The 20,245-nt window shown below is 41.8% G+C and overlaps 1 protein-coding gene across 1 annotated transcript in view; it reads left to right on the top strand.

Moving 5' to 3' along the window:
- The first annotated feature begins 10,539 nt into the window (after window positions 1–10,539).
- Window positions 10,540–20,245, top strand: part of LOC124043965 (potassium voltage-gated channel subfamily H member 8-like) — a 185,429-nt gene continuing 175,723 nt past the window's right edge. Inside the window, exon 1 of the mRNA XM_046363157.1 lies at window positions 10,540–11,051. Within this exon, the coding sequence (XP_046219113.1) occupies window positions 10,976–11,051 (76 nt within the window). The 5' untranslated portion in view covers window positions 10,540–10,975. The remainder of the gene's footprint in view (window positions 11,052–20,245) is intronic.

Here is a 20,245-nt window from a genome sequence, read left to right on the forward strand (position 1 = left end):
GCTTCACTGATGTGCTTGTCTCACAGAGACAACCTGTCCTCCGTTCTCTTCAACACTCCTACACCATCAGGAGCCCCTTTTCCATGGCTTGACTCAAAAAAGTTACATGTACCAGCTTTGAATCCACGTTTGTGTAATTCTGTTGTGAAAAGCAAGGAGTTGCCTCTGCTTATACTGTGTGCAAGGCCCATCCCTAAAAAACTGCAATACGGACACTTGTGGATGTGTGGCCAAGGTAGTCTAACACTGGATCGAGGTGTTTACATATAGGAGGGCCTTTGTGCCTTAGAATATATACATGTAACCACTATAATCCTTGAGTAGTTTAGGATCTAGAGCAACCCTGTTACAATGAAACGTGAAAGGGTTGAGTTTTTTTTGCTCAAAATGGCTTCTGCTCCTCATGTGGTGAAGGACAGGAAACCACATAGTGTTCATGAAATTAATAGATTGTATATTTTTATGGTTTAAAGTATAATTTTGACAAGTACTAGTTTTCCATCTTTATTTAATGTAACAGGTTTGAGTTGGTCTGATCGACAATCCCTACCTGACTTTAAAAATAAATAAAAATACAGATATAAAAGAATGTGATTACTTGCCTGTTTCTGTACCATGCAGCTGAAAATTGTTGAATGATGTCACTTCCTGTTAATGATGGCACATAAGGGTGGACTGGCCATTTTTATTGTCGGAGTTTGGTTGGCGTGACAAATCAAATCAAATCAAATTGTATTTGTCACATACACATGGTTAGCAGATGTTAATGCGAGTGTAGCGAAATGCTTGTGCTTCTAGTTCCGACAATGCAGTGATAACCAACAAGTAATCTAACTAACAATTCCAAAACTACTGTCTTATACACAGTGTAAGGGGATAAGGAACATGTACATAAGGATATATGAATGAGTGATGGTACAGAGCAGCATACAGTAGATGGTATCGAGTACAGTATATACATATGAGATGAGTGTGTAGACAAAGTAAACAAAGTGGCATAGTTAAAGTGGCTAGTGATACATGTGTTACATAAGGATGCAGTCGATGTTGTAGAGTACAGTATATACATATGCATATGAGATGAATAATGTAGGGTAAGTAACATTATATAAGGTAGCATTGTTTAAAGTGGCTAGTGATATATTTACATCATTTCCCATCAATTCCCATTATTAAAATGGCTGGAGTTGGGTCAGTGTCAATGACAGTGTGTTGGCAGCAGCCACTCAATGTTAGTGGTGGCTATTTAACAGTCTGATGGCCTTGAGATAGAAGCTGTTTTTCAGTCTCTCGGTCCCAGCTTTGATGCACCTGTACTGACCTCGCCTTCTGGATGATAGCGGGGTGAACAGGCAGTGGTTCGGGTGGTTGATGTCCTTGATGATCTTTATGGCCTTCCTACAGGGTTGTAGACAGAGGGCCAGAGCTGAATTGTGTTGATTTTTAATCAACAGTTATGCATTTATTTGATTAAAATGCATTCTCAACAAAAGAACACAAATATATGTTTGCATTAATGGCAATATTTATGAATTATGTACACATTTTACTAGTAATTTCCCAAGTAAAAATTAAGGGAAATGCCTGGGGGACATGACACAATTCTAAGTGTCAGTTAAAAAAATATGATTTATTTTCATAATTAAGTGTAAATTAATGTATATTTATCTGCCCTCTCATTGGCTAGAATGGTCCCACCTGATCTTGCCGCTCCCCCGATTGCCTTTGATTTTTGAAGACGTTTGTTTTCATCGTTAGAGCGGCCACTGAAGTATCTTGTTAATATAGTAGATTGTCTGTGCTATCAAATAATTCTGGCGTTCCTACTTTATCGCGGTGCGTGTCGTCGTCTGCAGACATTGCGTAACAGGTTAATCCGGAAGAGAAGGTGGCCCATAGTGGCATCAGTCACGCATAACTGTGAATGTGTAGTCTACGAACGAAATGCATTCTGTAATGAAGTAGCCTAATCTGTTATGAGCTGCCTTCTTCACGTTTAGAAAATACAATTATTCCTGCGGTGTCGTTGCTATTGCGTGGGGGGAGGGTTCGTTTCAGAGTGCAACGTTGTACATTATGGGTGGGGTGCCGTTGGTGATTTGGCTAGATAGGATGTGATTAATTGAGGGAACAAGTTGCTAGACAATCTAAAGGGGATCATCGCGCTCTCCCAGAAGTTTAGTTGGTGCGTAAAACCCGTACATTCAGATAGTTTAAGCAAAAAGATGTGATGGGTCTGCAGACAAATGTATAAGCTTAATTGAGTTATTTTATTATTCTTTACACTGGATCGGGGATAGTTTTATAGACAGAATGAATATTGGAAGGGTTAAATAAACCCCCTTTGATATAAATGATAACATGTCTTGCGGTCCCACAGTCTACAACATGGACTATTATAATGATGTGCGTGTGGATTGGGTTATATCGGTCTAACGATCAATTACACTAACCATTTCACTTGTTTCTTGCTACTTCCAGGAAAGCATAAGCCTATCATGATTGAATATGTAAATATGTGCTACCACACTTGTTCTAGGTAGATTAGTAGCCTGATTCAGTGTCAGAGATTATGGCTGTCATTCATTACCACTAAAACGAAGATGATAGGCTATGCACATGCAGTAAGAAGCCTCTTTAGGAAATACTGAACAATTCTCCCAATGTAGGAATACCCCTGGTGTTATTACGATCAACCAGATCAATTAAAACGACACATGCATTGTTTTGTGAGTAAATTGCATTTAAAGCCTAGCCGACATGGACCTTTACAAGCTAAGGTTTGGGATGCAGTAGTGCAAGAATTTGCAACTGAGCGATGGTGGTTAAATTATTATTATTTAGGCTTAAATGTGATTGGTGCTTCCATTTTTTTAAGAAAAAAATTTATATGTAGAAAAGGTGACTTTTTTTAGACTTTTGTTAATTGTACTGTTCCTTTAATTTCACTTTTCAGGGAACTGTCTCTTTAACTCCAGGCACCTCTGCGCCATAGAGATGTATAGAGATCACAACATTAGTCCTTTATACATCTCTATGCTCTCAGCACACCTGCAACCAATTTCCCTTGTTAAACGCAATAGTTATTTTGTCTTTTAGTTGAGTGCCAAACAACCCATGTCTCTTGAAGAAACTCCAGCATTTATCCCTTTTATTTCTGTTGTGTGTCCAATACCCAACTTATAGGAATAAAATGGATGATTGAAAGGATAAAATAAATGAGAGCTACAACTCTCTAAACCCAAGTCTCTCTCCCCTATCCTTGGCCTCTAGCTATCCTGATTGAATATGGAAATATGTGCTACCACAGCTGTTCTAGGTCGATTAGTATCCCAATTCAGTGTCAGCGATGATGGCTGTCATTCATTATCACTACCACTGTAAAATGGAGATGATCGGCTACGCAAATGCAGCAAGAAGAATCTTTAGGAAATATCAAAAATAAATCAAACAACTCTTCCACTGTAGGAATAACCCTTTTATTGATCTGGCTTAGCCTTGTGCGTTTTAAGCCTAGCCTACATTGACTTTTACACGGCAAAGATTGGGCTGCACAAGTGCAAGAATACGCAAATGAGAGATGGTGGTTAAATAATAATAATTTTGGCATAAAGGGGCAATCTGCAATTGGTGCATCTATTTTTGGAATTTTAAATTAATAATATACACTCAGAGTACAAAACATAACAGGGACACCTGCTCTTTCCATGACATAGACCGACCAGGTGAAAGCTATGATCCGTTATTGATGTCACCTGTTAAATCCACTTCAATCCATGTAGATGAAGGTGAGGAAACAGGTTAAAGAAGGATTTTTAAGCCTTGAGACATGGATTGTGTATATGTGCCATTCAGACGGTGAATGGCCAAGACAAAATATTTAAATGCCTTTGAACAGGGTATGGTAGTAAGTGCCAGGTGCACCAGTTTGAGTGTGTCAAGAACTGCAACGCTGCTGGGTTTTTCACACTCAACTGTTTCCTGTATCTATTAGGAATGGTCCACCAACGAAAGGAAATCTTGCCAACTTGACATAACTGTGGGAAGCATTGGAGTCAACATGGACCAGCATCCCTGTCACGCTTTCGACACCTTTTAGCATCCATATCCCAATATCCATGAATTTTTGAAGAATATAACTTCTAAATGCCACATGAACTTAGTTAAACTCTCCTACCCCATCACAACCCAAAATATAAGTGCTTTACTATAAACAATGTAATTGTAAACTTACGGTATAGCCTCAAATGGTTAAAAGTACATTTTTATATCATAGATTGTTGGTCCTTGTATCCATATTCTGTCTATGAATTTAAGTGGTTACATTTCTCCAGCCCCATCCCTCAGCTTGAAGCAGATAGCTGCTTTGTTATTGTTTGAACTACAGATTGCCCCTTTTACCAACACATTTCATTTCATAGGGACAATGTCTAATGACATATAGGCTCCTTCAACTCTATTCTTCAATGAATAGGCTAATTAAAATTAAAATAATTGACAGTAGCCTTACATGTTAGGTTGATATTTTGAGAGCTCATAGAGGTTGTATTGAGCCAATAATCAATTGGAGAAATAACTAAAACTATACTGTATGCTATAAGGCACAGAGGCCTACTTCAATACAGGCTGGGTGAAAATCTTTATTACAGTAGGTTGGCACCAATGATGTGTACAAAGCCTGTATTGCTGATGCTAGGTAATAGCAAATGAGATGTTTTGAAGCCACCATTCGCCATATTGGTACTCCGGAGAAGGAGCAGTCCTCCATACCAGAGTTTGCCAATCCTCTCCTCTAATGTAGACATTAATAAATGCATTTCTATAGCTCCCCCAAAAAAAATAAATAAATAAATACAATGGAGGAGTACCAAAACGGCTTTGCGGTGGCGTCAAAACAGCACCACCTGTTAGTCATCTATGGTTAACATGTCAAAGTCATACATTTGGCTAAACCCCGCCCATTTCTACAATTTTTTAACCTAACCTTAACCACACTGTTAACCTTATGCCTAACCCAAACCTTAAATTAAGACAAAAAAGCCAGTTTGGACTTTATGGCATTGGAATCTGACTTCGTGGCTGTGTTATCCAGGGGAAGCCATAACGAGCAACTTGGCCAGAAGATGGCAGGATTTCACTGTACATGCAGAAAAGCGGCCTCTCTGGAGGACCGTTAGTTAAGGACTTTCAATTCTTCGAAATGTGTTTGCGCAACCAACTTTTATTTGAATCAATACGAAAACATGAACAAGTCAAATTACTATTCAAGGGAAGCGTGTTGGGACTGAATAAACGTTGTTTATTTATTCATGATGATGAACCGTCTGCACTGCATGCCCTTTACGCGTCTTCATGTCCTGAATATAGCCTATTTACTATTGAGGAGGCACCAAAACATCTCAAAACACAGATAGAAAGGGACATTGATTCAAGCAATGAAGGAACGTTTAGTACTCCCCTGGGAACATAATTGGGTTTTGGTTTCTCGGGGGAACATGTTTTACAGGCCTATTGTGGTTTTGTTATTGTATGTTGGGACAGGTCAAAATTGATTCCCTAATCTGACCGGCACCATTGAAGCACAGCAGCTACCTGCCACCATTTTTGTATTTTTTTATTATTATTTTTTTAACCTTCATTTAACCAGGCAAGTCAGTTAAGAACACATTCTTATTTTCAATGACGGCCTTGGTTAACTGCCTTTTCAGGGGCAGAACGACAGATTTGTACCTTGTCAGCTCGGGGGTTTGAACTTGCAACCTTCCGGTTACTAGTCCAACGCTCTAACCACTAGGCTACGCTGCCGCCCCGCACCATAGCAACTACACCGGAGAGAAACACATGTTGGGGCTGTTTGGCCTATCTACATATTATTTTGTTTTTGGGCGGGTTTTGTTTAAGCCAGAATAAAAAATCTACTTGGATTTTGTCTATATTTTGGGGTCTTTCCACCAATTCGCAGTACCTTTTGAGATGTGTAGCTTGGTGGAAAAAAAACGTTGGAGTTCACCTACTTTTGACATTCTGTCATAAACTCGTAAATGCCTATTAAGTTTTTATTTTATTTTTTATTTCACCTTTATTTAACCAGGTAGGCTTGTTGAGAACAAGTTCTCATTTGCAACTGCGACCTGGCCAAGATAAAGCATAGCAGTGTGAACAGACAACAACACAGAGTTACACATGGAGTAAACAATAAACAATAAACAAGTCAATAACATAGTAGAAAAAATAACCTATATACATTGTGTGCAAAAGGCCTGAGGAGGTAGGCAATAAATAGGCCATAGGAGTGAATAATTACAATTTAGCAGATTAACACTGGAGTGATAAATGATCAGATGAACATGTGCAGGTAGGGATACTGGTGTGCAAAAATAAAAACAGTATGGGGATGAGTTAGGTAAATTGGGTGGGCTATATACTGATGGACTATGTACAGCTGCAGCAATCGGTTAGCTGTTCAGATAGCAGATGTTTAATGTTGGTGAGGGAGATAAAAGTCTCCAACTTCAGAGATTTTTGCAATTCGTTCCAGTCGCAGGCAGCAGAGAACTGGAAGGAAAGGCGCCCAAATGAGGTTTTGGCTTTAGGGATGATCAGTGAGATACACCTGCTGGAGCGCGTGCTATGGGTGGGTGTTGCCATCGTGACCAGTGAACTGAGATAAGGCGGAGCTTTACCTAACATAGACTTGTAGATGACCTGGAGCCAGTGGGTCTGGCGACGAATATGTAGCGAGGGCCAGCCGACTAGAGGATACAGGTCGCAGTGGTGGGTGGTATAAGGTGCTTTAGTAACAAAACGGATGGCACTGTGATAAACTTCATCCAGTTTGCTGAGTAGAGTATTGGAAGCTATTTTGTAGATGACATCGCCAAATTCAAGGATCGGTAGGATAGTCAGTTTTACTAGGGTAAGTTTTGCGGCGTGAGTGAAGGAGGAGGCTTTGTTGCGAAATAGAAAGCCGACTCTTGATTTGATTTTGGATTGGAGATGTTTGATATGAGTCTGGAAGGAGAGTTTGCAGTCTAGCCAGACACCTAGGTACTTATAGATGTCCACATATTCTAGGTCGGAACCATCCAGGGTAGTGATGCTAGTCGGGCATGTGGGTGCTTGGCAGCGAATGGTTGAAAAGCATACATTTGGTTTTACTAGCGTTTAAGAGCAGTTGGAGGCCACGGAAGGAGTGTTGTATGGCATTGAAGCTCATTTGGAGGTTAGATAGTGTCCAAGGAAGGGCCAGAAGTATACAGAATGGTGTCGTCTGTGTAGAGGTGGATCAGGGAATCGCCCGTAGCAAGAGCAACATCACTGATATATACAGAGAAAAGAGTCGGCCCGAGAATTGGACCCTGTGGTACCCCCATAGAGACTGCCAGAGGACCGGACAACATGCCCTCCGATTTGACACACTGAACTCTGTCTGCAAAGTAGTTGGTGAACCAGGCAAGGCAGTCATTAGAAAAACCGAGGCTACTGAGTCTGCCGATAAGAATATGGTGATTGACAGAGTTGAAAGCCTTAGCCAGGTCGATGAAGACGGCTGCACGGTACTGTCTTTTATTGATGGAGGTTATGATATCGTTTAGTACCTTGAGTGTGGCTGAGGTGCACCCGTGACCGGCTCGGAAACCGGATTGCACAGCGGGGAAGGTTTCGAGATGGTCAGTGATCTGTTTGTTGACTTGGCTTTCGAAGACCTTAGATAGGCAGGGCAGGATGGATATAGGTCTGTAACAGTTTGGGTCCAGGGTGTCTCCCCCTTTGAAGAGGGGATGACCGCGGCAGCGGAGCTGTTGGATGAGGTTGGAGTAGCCAGGAGGAAGGCATGGCCAGCCGTTGAGAAATGCTTGTTGAAGTTTTCGATTATCACGGATTCATCAGTGGTGACCGTGTTACCTAGCCTCAGTGCAGTGGGCAGCTGGGAGGAGGTCCTCTTGTTCTCCATGGACTTTACAGTGTACCAGAACTTTTTGGAGTTAGGGGACTATTCGATGCTATTGCAGTCCGCCACAGGATGTTTTTGTGCTGGTCGAGGGCAGTCAGGTCTGGAGTGAACCAAGGGCTATATCTGTTCTTAGTTCTGCATTTTTTGAATGGAGCATGTATGTCTAAGATGGTGAGGAAGTTACTTTTAAAGAATGACCAGGCATCCTCAACTGACGGGATGAGGTCAATATCCTTCCAGGATACCCGGGCCAGGTCGATTAGAAAGGCCTGCTCGCAGAAGTGTTTTAGGGAGCGTTTGACAGTGATGAGGGGTGGTCGTTTGACCGCGGACCCATAGCGGATACAGGCAATGAGGCAGTGATCGCTGAGATCCTGATTGAAGACAGCAGAGGTGTATTTGGAGGGCAAGTTGGTCAGGATAATGTCAATTAGGGTGCCCATGTTTATGGATTTAGGGTTGTACCTGGTGGGTTCCTTGATGATTTGTGTGAGATTGAGGGCATCTAGCTTAGATTGTAGGACTTCCGGGGTGTTAAGCATATCCCAGTTTAGGTCACCTAACAGAACAAACTCTGAAGCTAGATGGGGGGCGATCAATTCACAGATGGTGTCCAGGGCACAGCTGGGAGCTGAGGGGGGTCGGTAGCAGGCGGCAACAGTGAGAGACTTATTTCTGGAGAGATTATTTTTTTAAATTAGAAGTTCGAACTGTTTGGGCATAGACCTGGAAAGTATGACAGAACTTTGCAGGCTATCTCTGAAGTAGATTGCAACTCCTCCCCCTTTGGCAGTTATATCTTGACGGAAAGTGTTATAGTTGGGTATGGAAATCTCAGAATTTTTGGTGGACTTCCTAAACCTGTAATGACGTTCGTCTGTTGTAAGAAGAGAGTCAGACCGAAATGCAGCGTTTAGGTTACTCATGACTTTAATGAAAGTATCGCGGTACATGAAATAACTGATATAAGAAAACAACAAACGAAACGTGAAACTAATTACAGCCTATCTGGTGACTACAACACAGAGACAGGAACAAACACCCACAAAATACAAAGCGAACTCAGGCTACCTAAATACGGTTCCCAATCAGAGACAACGATAAGCACCTGACTCCAATTGAGAATCGCCTCAGGCAGCCAAGCCTATACAACACCCCTAATTAGCCGCGATCCCAAATAATACAAACCCCAATACGACAAACAACATATAAACCCATGTCACACCCTGGCCTACCCAAACATATAACAAAAACACAAAATACAATGACCAAGGCGTGACAGAACCAGGATTCAGACATGGCAAGGACATCAGGGTTGGCAGAGTGTGCTAAAGCAGTGACCAAAACAAACTTAGGGAGGAGGCTTCTGATGTTGACATGCATGAACCCAAGGCTTTTTCGATCACAAAAGCTCCATTGTAAACTAAAACAATGATAACTAACCTGAACAACAGTATACAAGGCATATTGATATTTGAGAGAGCATTACAGCAAGGCATAAAGTAATTGCAGGTCTTGATTGGGAGAGCTTGCTAAAACAACAAGTGAGACAACAACAGCTAGTCAGCTAACACAACAACAGCAGGTAAAATAGCGATGCCTCGGCAGAGAGGGTCGGATTAACTACACAAGTGCCAAATAAAGTAACAGGGTTGATAAATAATCTTAAATCAGCCATAAATCCCCTTGTGACAGGGGGATGGAGATCTTGTGTGCAACATGGATGGGCAACTGAATGCAAGCTTCACAAAAAAAGAAATGGTTTAAAAATGTCTAGCCTGTCTATGGGTAACAGAGTTGACATGCTATGCTTGACCCACTCAGTTTTCTACCACAAAACACCAGAACATTGCCAAAAAGGGTAGAACCAACCCACCTGCTTTTACACAATGATTCGACTATTAGATGTTCAATGATTCTTTAGAATTTTTTTGTGGAAAAGGAATAGTTTCACCATAATAAAACGAGAGATTGGTTCACGAAACAGTGTGGTCCTTAAACTGAGGGACTTTTTTAACCTTAAAATTAATCACAATAAATAAATAATCTTCATAAATTACTTTGTCGAAGCAACATAATAACTAGAGCCTTACAATGATGGTGAAAACTTTGAGGTTAAGTGGATTCAAATCTTATTGGAAGTCACAGAGGGTGCATGTCAAAATGCAGAAGTCATTATTCATATAAAATCTGATTTATTAAATTCTATATGTGGTCTATATTAAAGGGCACTTCATTGAATATAGCAGGCTTTTAAAATTCTATATTGGTGCACAATTCCTACTTAAAATTTCAAAGGGACACAAAGCACTCATTTCATGGAATGACACTTTTGAATTATGGAGTGAGTTGGAGAGATATGGTATATGGCATGCTTACAACATTGGAGCTCCTTTATTCTGTTCAAGAGGGCTCTACTAGTGTCAAATCCTCATTCAACCCAAAGGAAAGTCTGTGGGCATCACAAGGGATCATCACCCTGCCAAGCCTCTCCAATGCACTCAGGAGCATAGGTCTCTGGAAGTAGTCCCCCAAATGCATCACGTGACATGACATCTGCTCGCATAAGTAACTAAGAGAAACCAAGCAACCGCGAGGGAGAGAGGGAACAGCGAAGAGGGAGAGCGCGCGCTGTACTGTATACTGCCGAGGAGGAGCTTTTCTCCGGAGTTCAGTTCACAGCCTCAGCACCGAAACTTGCGCTGTCCTTACCCTGTGCTGGTTCAACAACAGAGTCATTGCAACAGATGAACACACTAAGTTATTTATATCTGGTCGTCTATAGCTAAAAGCTGGTGCCAGGTTTGTGTTCTCCAAGACCCTGTATGCACGTTTTCTTTTGAAGGATATGGTCACAACCCCGGTCTCAAAGTGGAGCCACGCGTATCTCGGATCGGCGCGCTCCTCCAGGGGCTAGGATGCGCGCCCGGAACATCCAGGTTCTTGCCCGGGTTCGGGTCTGACCAGGAGTCCACTGCCCCGGGTCGCCTAGGCAGGAGGACCCAGTCGACCCGGACCAGGATGCCGGTGATGAGGGGTCTGCTGGCCCCGCAGAACACCTTCCTGGACACTATCGCCACCCGCTTCGATGGCACCCGTAAGTAGACAACCTCCAGGTCATAGGTCGCTTAATAGCCTCTATTGCTTTGGACTGTCAGAGCCTGCTTATATCCTACCCAGTACGCTGTTATTGACAAAGCACCCACATTGATTTCACTTCAATGTATCATCAATTTTCGTGCGTTAATGCATTGTCTGGACTTTACCTATTATTATAATCGATAGCTGACGTTTTCGAAAATTGGCTGAAAAGAAAAGTTGGCGTTGGCTAGCTTTGTGGGATTTCTTTGTTCAATGGTTTCTGTCTGGCGCAACTGAGCACGTTCTGGTGCTTTGCGGTCTATGTAGCCTTTTTGTAAACACATCGTATTCTAACCCTTTCTCTGCTTACTATGAAGTATGTGCTGCATAATAATACAGCAAAATGCAGTTATTGCTACATCGGGACATGACTGATTTAACATTCAGAAAATCCGTTTTTGTATTAATCATTTGGACTTCATCACGGACCTTATTTTGTCGAGAGGAACAATACAACGCTAAGAAAATATGCATTTTGTTATCATGGTGTCTTTGGTCAGAAAATACATGTTTGGGTTGGTTAATCTTAAATGTAGGTGCTAGTTTTCTGATAGCGATGAGCACACATGCACACGTACGCATGTTTGGTTCGTCAACGTTGCATAAAACCATTTCCAAGCTTTAATACCTTTGTGCACGTGGATAGACATGGATAAACAGGGCTCGCTTGATTAATAAGTGTCGGCGTTATTAGAATACCGAGATAGCGCACCTGTTAAACTGCAATACTGCGGTCCATTGTTTAATAATGCACTGGATGCTAATGTCCATCTATCACCATTCACCTCAGCTGTCTCCAACTTTGATATGTGTTTTGATCAGAGAACGATATGTTAATTCATGTTCTTTTAAAGCTGCCTATTTTTATATAATTAAATCAGTAAACACTTTCTGAAAGCGGGAGTTTCAAAGCGGCTTCTGTCAGAGGAGGGTAGTTGTGAACAGATGCGATGAGCAGCCCGTGCGCGTTGGTTGGGTTTAGGGCGCATGCTGGGGATGTGGGCGGTCAAGTTCCAAGCAGGGCTGCTCGAGCCTTGTGTGTCTCGCTGCGTTTATTTTGGAATTGTATTGAAATTCCATGCATTTTGAAGAACACAAATTCAGGTGTGTTACAAAAATCTATACATCCTTCGTGAAAATTGTTAACACAAAACATTACAAACAAAAACACAAGAGTGAGCCTGTCAATAGATCCTTTCTTATTCTTACAGAGCACATTAGGCCTTTTCAATGTGGAAATTATTTTTTAAATGAAACCTTTAAAAATATTGAATATGTTTTTTTTCTTATAGGATTTCATTTCATGGATTTAATATTTAGCAAGAATTCTAAACAAATTCATCACATACTGTTAGTGGAGAATCTTGGATTATCAAACATAAAAATAACATCATAAACTTGCAGATGCCTTTTGATCCATTGTGATGGAGCCTGCCTTAGTCTGTGAGTTGGGTGAATGAGTCTTTCCCCTAAACCATTTATGTGTGAAAGCTTGATAAAAGCTCCATCTGACACCGGAGTGAACAATGAGAGAGGCAGATCCAATCTCATCCATTCCAACGATCCGTCCTCACCCTCTCCTCCAGAGGAAGATAAGAGGCGACGAACAAGGCTCACTCACTCACTGCAGCTCATTTTACCAACACTTGTGATTGATATGGAATAACTTAGTCTGGTGGGCAGGTCGCAATCCCTCTAGCGTTTTGGGGCCCTTTTGCCATGATTTATGCCATGTACATATAAAAAAAATAGTTTGGGTCCCCCTAGTGGTCGGAGCCCCTATGCACAGCCAGTAGTCTGGTATAGACAGAGGCAGCACTGCTGGTGGGAATTGGTACCCCTTTAAGCTATAACTAATCTTATTAGGTAGCTTGTTTCATTTCGTTGAAAATATTGGATAAGATCAAATTGTGTTTTCTACCTTAATGTGGCTCTTCAGCAGTATATGCAGTAATTTAGTCACTGTAATACAAGGACTGTTGTATTGGAACACAAGCATAGGCCTACATAGATACGGGCAATCAGGGTAGTCTGGTATTATTGAATGGTGGATGCTGCAGTGTGAGGGCATGTGTTTGGGTGTGCTTGACCTGTCAATCAATGGATTTCCTAGACATTTCCTCTGCTCACCCTTTTTAGTAATGATTTGTATTCAATTCTCTGTCATTGGCATGTGCATCCATTGTGTTTTATGACTCCAAGAGAGCTCTCCTTTGAAAAAACTACACTAAATTATGGAGGAAAAACAGTCCTTGGTCTTTCTTGAGAGCAGGCGAGATGCTCCATTTTTGAGTTAGAATGCATGAACTTGCTTAGCATTTCAGGGGTCTTTCAAACCAAGATTTCCTCAAAGCTGTGATTCCCGTGAACAATTAATCTCTGCTTGTAGGTTCTTTGGTATTAAACCATAGACTTTCATTGAGCACAATAAATCATTTACCATATATACCTGATTGAGGCCTACCATTCGTTTGAGCACCCACCCTCAGTAACTGACTTTTTCCGAACCATTTAGCCTAATTCATTTGGCACCCTCAGTCATAAGTACACAATGTAGTCACTTCATCAGTTTGACTGTAGTCCAAACCAACCAAGTGACTCAACTATCCACTGAGCAGCCAGATATCAGAAGGGAAAAAGTCTGTCCTGTGTTTAAACTTCCAACGACAACAGTTGAAGTTGGAAGTTTACATACACTTTAGCCATGTACATTTAAACTCAGTTTTTCACAATTCCTGACATTTAATCCTAGTAAAAAAATCCCTGTCTTAGGTCAGTTAGGATCACCACTTTTTTTAAGAATGTGAAATGTCAGAATAATAGTAGAGAGAATGATTTATTTCAGCTTTTATTTCTTTCATCACATTCCCAGTGGGCCAGAAGTGTACATACACTCAATTAGTATTTGGAGCACTGCCTTTAAATTGTTTAACTTGGGTCAAACGTTTCAGGTAGCCTTCCACAAGCTTCTTACAATAAATTGGGGGAATTTTGGCCCCCTCCTCCTGACAGAGCTGGTGTAACTGAGTCAGGTTTGTAGAACTCCTTGCTCGTACACGCCTTTTCAGTTCTGACCACACATTTTCTATAGGATTGAGGTCAGGGCTTTGTGATAGCCACTCCAATACCTTGACTTTGTTGTCTTTAAGCCATTTTGCCACAACTTTGGAAGTATGCTTGGGGTCATTGTCCATTTGGAAGACCCATTTGCGACCAAGCTTTAACTTCCTGACTGATGTCTTGAGATGCTTCACGGTTGGGATGGTGTTCTTTGGCTTTTCCTCCAAACATAACGATGGTCATTATGGCCAAACAGTTTTATTTTTGTTTCATCAGACCAGAGGACATTTCTCGAAAAAGTACGATCTTTGCTCCCATGTGCAGCTGCAAACCATAGTCTGGCTTTTTTTTTATGGAGGTTTTGGAGCAGTGGCTTCTTCCTTGCTGAGCGGCCTTTCAGGTTATGTCGATATAGGACTCGTTTTACTGTAGATATAAATACTTTTTCCTCCAGCATCTTCACAATGTCATTTGCTGTTGTTCTGGGATTGATTTGTACTTTTCACACCAAAGTATGTTCATCTCTAGGAGACAGAACACGTCTCCTTCCTGAGCGGTATGACAGCTGCGTGGTCCCATGGTGTTTATATTTGCATACTATTGTTTGTACAGATGAGTGTGGTACCTTCAGGCATTTGGAAATTGCTCCAAAGGATGAACAGGTCTTGTGGAGGTCTACAATTGTTTCTTGGCTGAACTCTTGGCTGATTTCTTTTGATTTTCCCATGATGTCAAGCAGAGAGGCACAGAGTTTAAAGGTAGGCCTTGAAATACATCCACAGGTATACCTCCAATTGACTCCAATGATGTCAATTAGCCTATCAGAAGCTTCTAAAGCCATGACATCATTTTCTGGAATTTTCCAAATTGTTTAAAGGCACAGTCAACTTAGTGAATGTTAACTTCGGACCCACTGGAATTGTGATACAGTGAATTATAAGTGAAATAATGTGTCTGTAAACAATTGTTGGAAAAATTACTTGTGTCATTGTAACGGTTCTCTTGTGGTGAAGGAGAGTCGGACCAAAATGCAGCGTGTAGATTGCGATCCATGTTTAATAAACAAACGTAAAACATGAATCAATTACAAACACTACAAAACAAAGAACGTAACGAAAACCGAAACAGCCAATACTTGTGTAAACTAACACAGAGCCAGGAACAAGGACACTAAGGACAATCACCCACGAAACACACAAAGAATATGGCTGCCTAAATATGGTTCCCAATCAGAGACAACAATAAACACCTGCCTCTGATTGAGAACCACTTCAGACAGCCATAGACTTAACTAGAACACCCCACTAAGCCACAATCCCAATACCAACACACCACATACAAAAACCCCATGCCACACCCTGGCCTGACCAAATAAATGAAGATAAACACAAAATACCTCGACCAGGGCGTGACAGTCATGCACAAAGTAGATGTCCTAACCAAGTTGCCAAAACTATAGTTTGTTAACAAGAAATTTGTGGAGTGGTTGAAAAATTAGTTTTAATGACTCCAACCTAAGTGTATGTAAACTTCCGACTTCAACTGTATTCAGTGATATCCAGATTAACGAACGATGGCTCTTCCAACAACGATCCATCCACACACTTTCTTTCCTACTATCCTGCATCCAAATGAACTCTGGCTCACCCAAAATAGATCCACTCACTTTCTCTTGATAGAGCTACAAAGACACAGGCCTTTCTTTTCTTTCTATTTGTGTTGTTCGTTTACTCTTCTCCCTAATTATCCACCTCCAGCAATCTAAGTGCAGTCATTGCAATTAACTCCCATGGACGCCAAGGATTCATGATGGCCTTGGTGCTGTCATCTGTAGAGAGTCGGAGCCTAAGCGTTTTACAAAGCATCCGCGGAGCTAAATACAAAGCCATTTTGTTCTTGCATCTCGATGCTGCCTGCGACAAACAAACACAGAGATGTGTGTTTTATAAACGGTCTGACACATACAGAGCAACACAACACCTTTTAAAGCTCTCATTAAGCCAACGATAACACAGTAAAGAGAGAGAGAATCAAAGCAGAGTTTAGCTTTGTCCCAGTCTCTAGTCTGTACTTACTCTTCCCTAAATGTGTCCCAAATGGCACTTTATTCCCTATATAGTGCACTACCTTTGACCAGGGCCCATAGACTGATTTGATGAGTAACCTTCCAGACAGCAAGACTTGCGTAAACAGTCTTGTAGAATACAGCATGCAGGAGACAACGGTTCAAACCCACTTGGCTCCAAACGATCAACTGAGTGCCTGACTCCAGATTCACAAGGAAGGTTTATCCACCTCATGCCTTTACCGTAACACTGTAACAGATGCTGTGGGGCCTAAAGGCCACAGCCAAGCCATGCCTAGTCTCACATTCATACACCTGTCTCCCGAGTGTCACACCTCGAACCTGAATCATACTTCTGGAAGGAAACATGATGATGCTGACCTTATTCATCAGCCCCCTCTCCGTATGACGTATGCTTTTACTTTTCCCAAATTGGTTGAGAGCGATGGCACCTTCTTTCATCCCTCTTGGTGTGTTGCATGCCGTTTACCACCACGCTCTGATATACAACAACAGGCCAAGCTACAAAGCCTCTTTCTGTATTTCATGGTGTGGTTACGTAATTGACTCATCACCCACTCTTACATCCCCATCCAAACATGACTGTATTTTGGGATGTACAGTTGCCATATGTCACCACCACCACCATGACCATCACAAACACCACCATGAGCAGCACCATCATGACCATCACATAAACCACCATTAGCAGCACCATCATAACCATGACAACCATGACCATCACAACCATGACCACCACCATCATAACCATCACAACCATGACCATCACAACCACCACCACCACCACCATGACCATCACAACTATCAACATCACCATGACCATCACTTGCAAGTCCTATATTAGAATCACTTTATTTTCTTTCTCCCTTAAAACCCCTTAGTCAGACATAAACCACTCAAATGTTTAACAAGTCAATCAGCCATATTCTTTCTGCCATCCTGGTCTGTGATAATCAGGTTAGGGTACGTCTGTTCAGCAGATGGACCTCTGTGGGACAGACCAGACACAATCTCTCCTTTCCCCAGACCTCTATCGCTTCCTCTTCCTCTCTCACTTGCCAGTCTTTCTCTCTCTCCCCTCACTCCCCTCTCCCCCCCCCCCCCCCACCTCCCTTCCCACCACCTCTCCATCTCTTACATATCTTTCTACCAGTCTCCACCACCCATTCCAATTGACTGTTTTCTGTATGGCACACCTCCAGGCTATAGGTGTTCTTCACCTGCTCTGCTGAAGTGGTCCATTGTGAGGTGATGAAAGCAGGGAGGGAAATTGGGCCGATTAGCAACAGAGCATGGTTATCACAGCCAGGTGTCTTTCCTGGGGCTGTCTTAGACAATAATCATTGTGTTCTCTGGGTGGGGGATAAAGATTGTGATGTGGCACTAGCCCTGGTAGTGGTTTAGTGTATCCACTGGTATGAAACATGCTGTAGTGTATTACGCAGTACCCACTATGCACTCTTGACAGGAACGATGCACACTACACATTTTTGTCTAGATACAAAGAGAATATTATTATTTGAATATGTTGTGTAGAAACAACTAGTAGTCTCTCGATGAATGGTCAAAGAAACATCTCCAATTTAATTGAAAGAATGGCCACGCAGGACCAACGGCGTATACCAATAAGAACGGAGACAGCCACCGTTTCAGCAGTTTTGGCTCAGTGTAAACGGCTGCAGGGCAGAAGGAAGCAGTGTAGTGTTGTGTAAAGAGTGTGTGTTGTGTTGGGTGTTTGTATTGTACCAGGCTGCTCCCCAGGGCAGTACACTAGCTCCAGGTCATAGGCACAATCTGCTTCTCATTATCAGCTGTGGACAGGATCATGGCTGCCCCAGGGAAGAGGCCTCACAGCGGGAGAGTGGGGTGAAGAGAGAGAGCAACGGGGAGGAGAGAGGGAGGAGAAGGAGAGAAGATTTGACAGATGAACACAGAACAACACACACATTCATGATCCTGCTGCAGTACAGATAGATTGTTTCATGTCTCTGAGAGACACAATAGCCTAACTGCATTTTTCATTCAGACAGGGATTTAAGAGCACAATTAATGAGCCCATCAATTAGTGTTGCTCTTGCACATTTATAATGACTGGGTGTGCATCCCAAATGACACCATATTCCCTACATAGCCTAGTAATGCTGAGCGATTAGCCAAAAGTTTTGCTTATTTTAGTTTTTTTTAACTAATTCACTGACGTTGGTTCAATTATTTGAATTCCATTTAGTTCGTTTTTTTTTTCTGTCATCTCAACACGCCAGTCCTCTCAACTGTGGGACAAGTGTAGTTAACTACAATGACCAGAATCCATTGCGCCTACAGTTGCCTATTCCCATTGGTTCTTGCCGGGGTAAGCCTGTTGGGGTGCCAGACAGACACGGAGAGGAACAGAACACAACGTCGACTAGAGGCATAGAGAGTAGTGATGTGAAGTTTGCCTTTTTTTACTGATGGGTCTTTTCGACTGGTTCAGGTAGAGGAACCAATGTTTCTTCTCGTTTTGTTCATTTGATTCAGTAATGCCCAGAGAATGCAGCACCCCCTACCGGGGAATTATGAACTGAAAAGAGTCATGATCAATGTTCCCTCAAATTCTTCTCGGTACTGAGCAAATTTCAGGTCTGCTGAGCTCAAACTTGAACATTTTGAAAAATCTTTGCAACTTCCAATGCACGTTTACTGTGACCACTGAGGCTGTACCCGCTTTAAGTTACAGTTTTAACAGTGGCCAAGTAGGATACTGTGACCTATTTGATCATAATGTATAATTACCAGAGTGTCCTACCATCAAATACAATGGAGAAAATCCATCACAAAACATTTTAACATGGAAATAGCTGTTATATCATTCAGCATACAGTAGAAGCCAATGTGTGGTGTTCAATGTAGGCCTACATTCCATGAGACTTTTGAAGGGCTTGACATTAACCTGTTTATCCACTTGTCCTTCACACATGGAGGTGGCTGAAAATAGTGTTTGATGCAAGAAACCACTTTACAAAATAAAATGCATTATTATTTCCATACAATTATTACAGAGAATCAGACAAATGATGTTACCCTCTGCCTATTGGCTACTTATCCAAGCTTGTCTCAAAATACAACACTGCCCCTTTAAGACATACAAAAAGCTCTTTACCTGACTCACTTTTCAAAAATGTACACATTTTGTGCTCTTGTAGGAAGCAGTCCCTCTCCTATTGCTGACTACACATGATCTATAACAGGGCTAATAACTCACTAATTAGCAAAGGAAATGAACTAAATGTGCACACTTGGATACATGCCGCTCTCGCTTTGATTCAAAACAAGAGCATCTCCTCACAACCCGGCTGTAAACACAGTCCAGTTCAAAGTAAATGGCACATATCCATATATGGCAATGATCTATTTGCATGTAGGCCTACTGCAGCTCTGATTGGTTATGCCTGCACTGGTCTGTGTAGAGTAAGGCTGAGTCATGTGTATCACTGCAATATAATCCTACTCCGATGTGTTCTGCCTACAACAAAATCTTTTGCATAGTTTGTTTTGTTTAGGTATGTTGCATTGAGCATGGCTAATATTGGGTTGATTCGATCCCAATTGCCACAGCAAAGGGAAACATTGATAGTGTTAACTAACAGGGAAAATGCTAGAAAATTGAGTGAAGTTCAATCTGTGAGCTGATACAGTATTTCTTCTGCGCGGCAGTCCCAGGGATATGCGTAGCATTCTTGGGGCTACTGTTCCCCCGCGCAGTTTAGAGGGAACTTTGGTCAGAAATCGACAAGCCTCTAGATCACATCTCTTTCACTATAGGGGGTATGCAGAACGCCCTACAGGCGAACGATGAAAACAAATCTCTCATGCAAATGTCGTTCACCATAGGGGGATTATTCATTGGAGCGGTCATTTGTGACTGCTAGTGTTATGCTGGTGAATGAGGACCCAAAAGCGACTTAACGAAAACAGAGTCTTTATTCCAGTATAAGACAAAAGTAATAATCCTGGATATTATCAAG

This window comes from Oncorhynchus gorbuscha, linkage group LG09 (assembly GCF_021184085.1).
Source record: "Oncorhynchus gorbuscha isolate QuinsamMale2020 ecotype Even-year linkage group LG09, OgorEven_v1.0, whole genome shotgun sequence".
NCBI classification, from domain to species: Eukaryota; Metazoa; Chordata; class Actinopteri; order Salmoniformes; family Salmonidae; genus Oncorhynchus; species Oncorhynchus gorbuscha.